Source organism: Stegastes partitus, unplaced genomic scaffold (assembly GCF_000690725.1).
Source record: "Stegastes partitus isolate 25-593 unplaced genomic scaffold, Stegastes_partitus-1.0.2 Scaffold1229, whole genome shotgun sequence".
Classification (NCBI taxonomy): domain Eukaryota; kingdom Metazoa; phylum Chordata; class Actinopteri; family Pomacentridae; genus Stegastes; species Stegastes partitus.
The window spans coordinates 353,506-361,640 of NW_007578960.1; the positions used below are offsets into that span (position 1 = coordinate 353,506).

An 8,135-nucleotide genomic window follows, 5' to 3' on the forward strand; every position below is an offset into this window, starting at 1 on the left:
AATCTGAATGGTTCTTACATGCAAAGTTAAAGCGTTCCACAGATTTGGAGCAGGCATGGGGGTAGCTGGATGATGGTGGATGGAGCAGAAAATAAAGTTGTTGGAGTATAATAACACGTATGTGGTATATACAGTGGTTCAGAGTTAAGGATTTATAAAGCTGTTTCTATATTTCACTTAGGAGCTGGTGGCTATTTTGCTCTGCTTAAATGAGGCTGTGGTTATAAATTTACTTTCGTTTTCTTGGATTAAGATCGTCTGTGTGCTACTTTACTGCAACATTTTCTGCAAAATATTTTCAGATGAAGAGAGGACCATTCAAATCTGACATTCCTGCTAAAACGTAGGTGGTGAGGTCTGCATTTTTTATTTTTTTTTTTGTCAAATGTGGTTATTCAGAAAGGTGCGCTTGCATGAACACCTGCCTGCAAGGTGCTACTCAGGGCATTAAGGCCCCAGAGAGTACCATGCAGCAGTAGAGTGTAGCTGCCCGCAGAGTTTGCCTGATTAAAAAAGCACAAACTTTGCTCTGGAAGTGTTTCTCGTGTTAAAGCAAGAGTTGTTTTGTATTAAAAACAATTCAGATTACATTCGAGCGCTTCACCGATTATATGCGTGTGTACTTTTCTGATTTGTCGACGTGTTCTTGTGGCTCCGTTGTGTTTACGTGTGCACACTTGAGCAGGCGTGTCCTCAGCGGCTCCTGCAGCTCTGCCATATTGGCACCAAGTGAACATTTTGGCACAGTCAGCTGGAGTTAGCAGGTAAAACTTTTTAAAAAGCCGTGAAACTTTGCACGCATTTTTCTGTACACGTTGCTTTCGTGTTGCTGTGACGCCGCTTTCTATCACGTTTATTTTATTTTTTTAATTAAAACAAATAGCAGCAATGTTCGAAGTGTTTGTTTGCTAACCAGCCGGTTAAGTTACTTGTGGTTAAAGTTAGTTTGACACACTGACAGTAGGTAAATATTGACAACTAAACACACTGCTTTACATTTACATTGCTTTTACTTGGACACAGTTAAATAAATAATTGAAATAGCTGCTGATTTAATCTCTGCCTGCCTCTCTTACTTAATTACAGAACACAACCAACAACAACAACAACAACCACCACATTGTTGCAGCTGAGATGATCCACAGCCTGTTCCTGATTAATCACTCAGGAGACATCTTCCTGGAGAAACACTGGAAGAGTGTCATCAGCCGAAGTGTGTGCGATTACTTTTTCGAGGCCAAAGAGAAGGCGGTGGACCCTGAGAATGTGGCCCCCGTCCTGCAGACCCCACATCACTATCTCATCTCCGTGTACAGGGGAAAGCTCTTCTTCCTCTCTGTGGTCCAGACCGAAGTCCCTCCACTCTTTGTCATCGAGTTCCTGCACAGAGTGGCGGACACATTTCAGGTGGGCTTTGTGGTTTGTGTCTAGAAGTGACTGGATTGTACTTCCTTGAGCTGATTTCTGTGTGAAATTGCCATTGAGAGAACAAGGAACTAAAGAGGAAGAGGCTTATTTATTTTGCACTTGAAGAACTTGAAAACCCTTCCTCCTCTGTATCCTGCAGAGATTGACAATGCAGTCAAAATGTACTTTAGTTCAATTGAGTAGCTGCCAGGTGATGTTTTTAAATTACGCCTTATGTGGCAGAGGGATTTACCAAATACTTACCCCAAAATAGCCCCAGAAAATGTATCATTCACATCTTATAGTAATCTTGCAATCCTGAATGTAATCTGTGGTGTTCACACAAAGACTTTAGACCCCAGTGCCTCCTTCAAGAACCCTGGTAAAACTGCTCCAAGTGTGGGAAGAAGTGCTATTTTCAGTACAAGCTCAAGGAACAAATGCATAAATCAAACACATCAGTGCACATTTAAGCTCTATCGGAAAGAAAATATACAGGTTCCAATGCTCACACAGATGATTGCTGCAAGCTCGAGGGAGATAAATGTCCAAAAGGAGACTATGCAAGAGACGTAACGTTAGATAACATCATTAAACCAGCAGACAAGGGTGTGTGTGTGTTGAAGTGTTTAGAGCGTGATCCGTACTGCATTTCTGGGTACGTCCCCGCTGCCTTTCGGAATGACAAAAGTGATTTAGTTATTTCTTTTGTACAGTCTCCAATCAAGTGATAATACATGTTGTAAAGCAAATGGTTTTAAAGTAGATTTTGTACTTTTCTGAATAAATGCTGGATTTTTCAGTGTGCTGTTGTACAGAACACAAATGCAGCGAAGAAGCTACTCACAGCCCCAACATGATAAAACAAGCTGCAGATAGTATTGAATAATTTCCTTGAAGTGCAGCAGGCAAGTATTTTGATTTCTTGTACTCACTCCAGAAACAGTATAGTACACATTGTATGTATTGCCCAGACTGTAGCACAGATTTAGGACGCAGCACGCAGACAATATAAGGTTGGGTTTTCTGCAACAGGCCTTTTTGTGTCGGTCTAATATTGGCTTTCGTATAACAGGTTTTTTTTTTTGTTGTCTACAGGACTACTTTGGTGAATGCTCAGAAGGCGTGATCAAGGACAACTTGGTGACCGTTTACGAGCTGTTGGAGGAAATGCTGGACAATGGGTTTCCACTAGCAACGGAGTCCAACGTCCTTAAAGAGATGATTAGGCCTCCTAATATCCTGCGATCGGTTGTCAATACGCTCACAGGTAAGCAGAGGTCACATTTATTCTGGTATTAAAAGTCAGCCTATGCTCGTGACCGATGTTTACTTACATCTGAAGCAAACTTTAAGTAAAATCTGCAATACGGGTCAGTGCATATGGACCATTAACCGATGTTTACAACTTATATATACATTTGCAGGAAAAACAAAAATTAAAATTTAGAATGACACAAACTCAACACAACAATTTTTTTCTTTATTCATGTTTTACCTATGATTATTTTAGATGACTGTAGAATTTTTATCTTTCGGAGTCGTTTGACTATTACTCATAATATGCAACCAATCAGACCTCAGAGTTGTGACAACAGACAGAGAAGAGGCAACATCACAGCTAAACTAGCACTATTTAAAATGAATTTATTTCTACTGGGAACTGATTAAAAAATGAAAAATATAAAAGTGCTGAATATCTGATCCAACAATCATCAGAGTAAACCCTACTATCTGTAATGTTAATGTGCGCATTAATGTTTTTCTTTTCATTTTGTCTGTTTTCCAGGAGGTAGTAACGTTGGAGACAAATTGCCGACAGGTCAACTGTCAAACGTCCCATGGAGACGAGCTGGTGTTAAATACACCAATAATGAAGCATACTTTGATGTGATAGAGGAAATAGATGCAATTCTGGACAAATCAGGTACAACAACCACTTATTTGATCACGACAGATGAAGACTGTATTCATATCAATGAGAAGTGTTTTCTTTTTTTTCCTATAAGCTTATATAATTATAATTGGTCACAAACTTTCTCATGCAGGGACGACAGTATTCGCAGAGATCCAGGGTGTAGTTGAAGCCTGTGTGAGACTCACTGGGATGCCTGACCTGACTCTGTCCTTCATGGTGGGTTCATTTCCTCCTACCTCTGTGTTTTTCTGTCGGCGCTTTAGTCTTGCTTGCGTATTTGTCCAAGTTTAAAATTCACTCACAGTTGTGTTTGATGACAGAATCCTCGTCTTCTCGATGACGTGAGTTTCCACCCGTGTGTGCGGTTTAAGCGCTGGGAATCCGAGCGTGTCCTGTCTTTCATCCCACCGGATGGAAACTTTACGCTCATGACGTATCATGTCAGCTCTCAAAAGTAAGCACAGGCATCACAGTATGTCATATTTCATATTTAAATAAAATAACAGTATTCACCCTACAGCCGATCAGTCAGTTTATTGAATTGAATTAGTGAATTTGGTTTAAATACATGATCTGATAATCAATGTATTCTAGCAAAGAGGAAATCTTTGTCTTAATAATTTCTCAGATGTCAGTGTATGTGCATAGATTGAAAGTCTGGTTTTAATTCTCCAATAAAGATCTGCACTTCTTATTTCACTTGTAAACACAAACTGCCTGCTGTCTGCCTTTGTGGTCACTTCTGTCTGTTGTTTCCTTCCTCAGTCTCGTAGCCATTCCAGTGTACGTGAAGCAGAACATCAGTTTCTTTGAGTCAGGATCTTGTGGTCGCCTGGATATTACCATCGGACCCAAGCAGAACATGGGGAAGACGGTGGAGGGCTTGATGGTCACCATCCACATGCCTAAAGTTGTGCTCAGTGCCAACCTCACGGCCACACAGGGAAACTACACCTACGATCTGGCTACCAAGGTAAGCAGCCACCTGTAAGGCTGTAATTCAGTAGGGATGTGCTAAATGAGAAGTTAGATGGCTTTTCACTTTTCAATGTGGACCCTTTTGTCCAATTGGCCGTCACACTGCTCAGTTTTTGTAGATTTTTTTGTAAAGGATTCACAACAAAACTGCATACATTTTGCCCATCTTTCTTGTATGTGTTAAATTTGTAACCAGTGTAGCATTAAAACTGAATGAGATTTCTTTTCATAATGATTATTTTCTTTTTAACCCTCTGAATTGAAAGTGTTTTCGTGATAGTCTTTTTCCTTACTGTGGTTTGAGTTTTCACTCCAGCATAAAGTTGTGCTCATCTATGGAAAAAGCACAGCCATGGTTACGTAGAGGGAAGTCAAAAATGTCGTACCACAAGTAAAGAAATTCTTTAGATTTGAAAATACAGAAAAAGAGAGTTGAAAAGTATTGAAAAAAACCTGAAATTAGCATGAACAACATTTTTCCAGGTGCCTACAGGTGATACCGATACTTAAAAAAAAAAAAAAAAAAAATGATATGGAAATTTCTAAATATTTTACTACTTACATTTTGAATTTATTTCCAAATAAACACATCCTACAGTCCACCCAAGTTCAGCTGAAAAGTCTGTCATGTCACTGTCGGTCGCAACTGAGTCACTAAAGGCTTCTCAGTTGGACCTAGCAGCGCAGATTTTAATTTTTTTGTAACAGAATCTAGTTATTTTAAAGTGCTTATTTTTAGCCAAAGATGCAAAATAAAGGGATTGAGCAATAAAATGTGTCTTTCTGTTTTCAGTTTCTGGCTCTGATAAATAAGGTTGTTTTTGCTGTTTAAAAACGAAACAAAACAAAACATGCCTTTCAAACTTGCCACGAGGTTTGAGTTTTCAGAGGGTTAACGACACATCAGCCAAAAACATTTATGCCATTAAAGGGGGAATTGCAGACCAGCTGGCTCTTTCAGATGGTTGTTACTGTTCTACATCTTTGATTTGTTGTGTAGTAAAGCAGTTGCTGTAAATTTGACAAGACATGGTGGTGTCGGGAACAGTCAAACTAAAACTGAACAGCATTCACTCTGTCTGTTTTGGTAGGTGGTGGTTTGGGACATTGGGAAGCTTAACCCCCAGAAGCTTCCTAACTTGCGAGGCAGTCTTAGTCTGCAGGCAGGAGCCCCCAAACCTGACGAAAACCCCTCTCTCAACATTGACCTGAAGATACAGCAGCTGGCCATATCAGGTAATCCTCGCTTCCTGATGTTTTAATCTGACTTCAGAAACATTACTAATCATTCCATGTAGCTCTGTTACATCTGACACCGTTAATGGTTGCGGTCGCATGAACAGCGTTAAAGATGATCCTCTCCACTGCTCCACCTGACCTCTCTCCTCTCTGTGCAGGTCTTAAAGTGAGTCGCCTCGACATGTATGGGGAGAAGTACAAGCCATTTAAAGGGGTCAAATACTTGACAAAGGCGGGCAAATTCCAAGTGCGGACCTGAGTTACGACTGTCAAGAGGCCAAAGGTCAGCAATCCAATGTGCCAAATAGGAGGCCAGATTACCACACTGCTGAGCCATCTCACCGACAAGACTTACAGATCCACTGCCTCATTGTTACTAATGAACAGTTCTGCATTCTAACAGTTATTTATTATATGTTTGGCATTAAACACACACCACACACACACACACACACACACACACACATACATACATATTTACAGTGTACTTACTGAAGTATTCATCCCTCTCTGAAGATTTCCCTTTTCAATGCTTTTTAACATTGGATCATAGTCAATATATTTTTTTCTTCTTTTTTGATATGAGTTTACAAAAACAATTTCATGTCAAAGTGAAAACAAATTTCTACAAAATCATGTCAGTTGCTTCAAAATGTAAAATCTAGAAGTGATTGTATTCACTCCGTTCAAGCCAGTATTTAGTAGATACCCATTTGGCCATATATACAGCATTGATGTGGATAGGTCTCCATCAGCATTGCACATCTGCACTCTGCAATTTTACCCTGTTCTTCTTTGAAAAACTGCTATTGTTCTGTCAGTATGCACAGGGATCAGTTCAAGTTATGATGCTGCCACCACCATGTTTCACAATGGATATGGTGTATTTTTTAATTATGTGCAATGTTTTATGTCTGCCAAAGATAGCGTCTGGTCTGATGGTCAAAAAGCTCAGTTTTGGTCTCATCACTCCAAAGAACCTTCTTTCAGTTCACTCCTGCTGTAGGAAGATTTATGCACATGCTGCGTTTCTTCAGTTTCTCACTAATGGATTTAACTCTACTCCAAATGATATTCAGTCACTTGGGTATTTTTTATATTTTTTTTTGCATTAACCCCCTGACTTATGCTTTTCAAAAACTTTTTCATGGACTTATTTGAAGGGTTATTTTTGTTTTTAATGGTCTTGTTATAGCCTTGAGTATTGATTGACCAGTCACTGGACCTCTCTAGATACAGGTGTCTTTATACTCCAATCACTTGAGAAACATTTGCTGCACTCAGAATGGTCTCCATTTCAACACCAAATAGCTGTATTGAATTAGGTGGCTCACTTTAAAGGAGGGGAATACTTATGTAGTCACTTATTTTTTAGAATTCATTTTGAAAAATAATTGACAGGAAATAATTTGACATGAAAGACTCTTTTTTTTGGGGGGGGAGGGGAATTGTTGTTGAAAAAAGCCAAAATTGACAATGATTCAGTGCTGGAAAGCATTACAAAGCAAAACGTCAAAGGGAGGGGTCAATACTTTTTTATAGGCACTGTATATATAGATATAAATATATAAATGGTTTTGTGCCTGTAAAGGGAAGCCTTAATTATCAGTATGTCTTTGTTTAAGTGCTAGTAGTTTCTATCCAGTTTAAATGTACTGCTATGTATGGATCATTCCTTTCTTTTTTTCTTTTTCCCTTTCTTTCTTTCTTTTTTTTTTTTATCTAACACCTTCTGAGTGTTGCTTAAGGGGAATATTTTGATTTGAAAAAGGACACTTAAAGTTCACTGCCTTGCTCATCGTCGCAAACAAACAATCTTACCTGCATGTTGCCTGAAAGTAAACAGACACGCCTTCGAAAACCTTTTTACTTAAGGTAGCCAGTTTTATATATATATATATATGTTTATTTTTGAAAAACCTAATGTGTCTTGAGGCACTGTCTTTAGTGCAGGAAGTTTTGCACATATTCACTCCTTATTGTGGCCTTTTTAGAGTAGGCTTTGTGTAGCACACAGTACAGCACAGACCGCATGTTCCGGACACCTGAAGCAAGAATATTTTATAGAAACATATCTTATCTCTAAGGTACACAGTTTGACGTATGGATGGTGTAATTATAAGTTAGTGATTCAGGCAGTTTGGTGGGAACAGTTGTGCAAACAGCACTCTGAAGTCTAAAAGATTCTCACACAATCGTGAATGCAACATCTTTTATATACAGTCTATGTTCTTTAATCAGCACAGCATTTGCACAATCAGATGTCCACGTGGAAAATACTACTTAAAGCTCTTGTATGAAGTTGAATCTGTATTTCTGTTTATAAGATATCTTATAAAAGCTTTAAAAAATGTGACTATATGTGCTTTTTTTCTATTGGCCTGTTGATTGGTAGATCCACCAGTTTGGTTCAGTGAAAAATCTCAACCATTGGATGGATTGCCATGAAATGTGTCTAGTTATTCACTGCACACAGGGGATTAATCCTACTGACTTTGATGATCCCTCGATGTTTTGTCTTAGTACCAATAAGCTGACTTTTGTGTGTGAGATATGCTGCCAACAATTAGATGACATTTGGTGCTGGCATTTG

The 8,135-nt window shown here is 38.9% G+C and overlaps 1 protein-coding gene across 1 annotated transcript; it reads left to right on the forward strand.

The window, feature by feature from the left end:
- The first annotated feature begins 717 nt into the window (after positions 1-717).
- ap3m1 (adaptor related protein complex 3 subunit mu 1) lies at positions 718-7,898 on the forward strand. Its single transcript, XM_008297583.1, has 9 exons — positions 718-764; positions 1,087-1,407; positions 2,506-2,677; positions 3,197-3,334; positions 3,456-3,541; positions 3,646-3,779; positions 4,091-4,298; positions 5,395-5,539; positions 5,701-7,898. The coding sequence occupies exons 2-9, from the start codon at positions 1,135-1,137 to the stop codon at positions 5,799-5,801; spliced, it is 1,257 nt and encodes a 418-aa protein (XP_008295805.1). The 5' UTR covers positions 718-764; positions 1,087-1,134; the 3' UTR covers positions 5,802-7,898.
- The last annotated feature ends 237 nt before the right edge of the window (positions 7,899-8,135 follow it).

Bases quoted from the DNA above. Each gene is read 5' to 3' on its own strand.
- ap3m1 (XM_008297583.1), top strand. From the start codon at position 1,135: ATGATCCACAGCCTGTTCCTGATTAATCACTCAGGAGACATCTTCCTG. The intron at 1,408-2,505 runs GTGGGCTTTGTG...TGTTGTCTACAG, and splicing joins GAGTGGCGGACACATTTCAG to GACTACTTTGGTGAATGCTC. The intron at 3,335-3,455 runs GTACAACAACCA...TTTCTCATGCAG, and splicing joins TGCAATTCTGGACAAATCAG to GGACGACAGTATTCGCAGAG.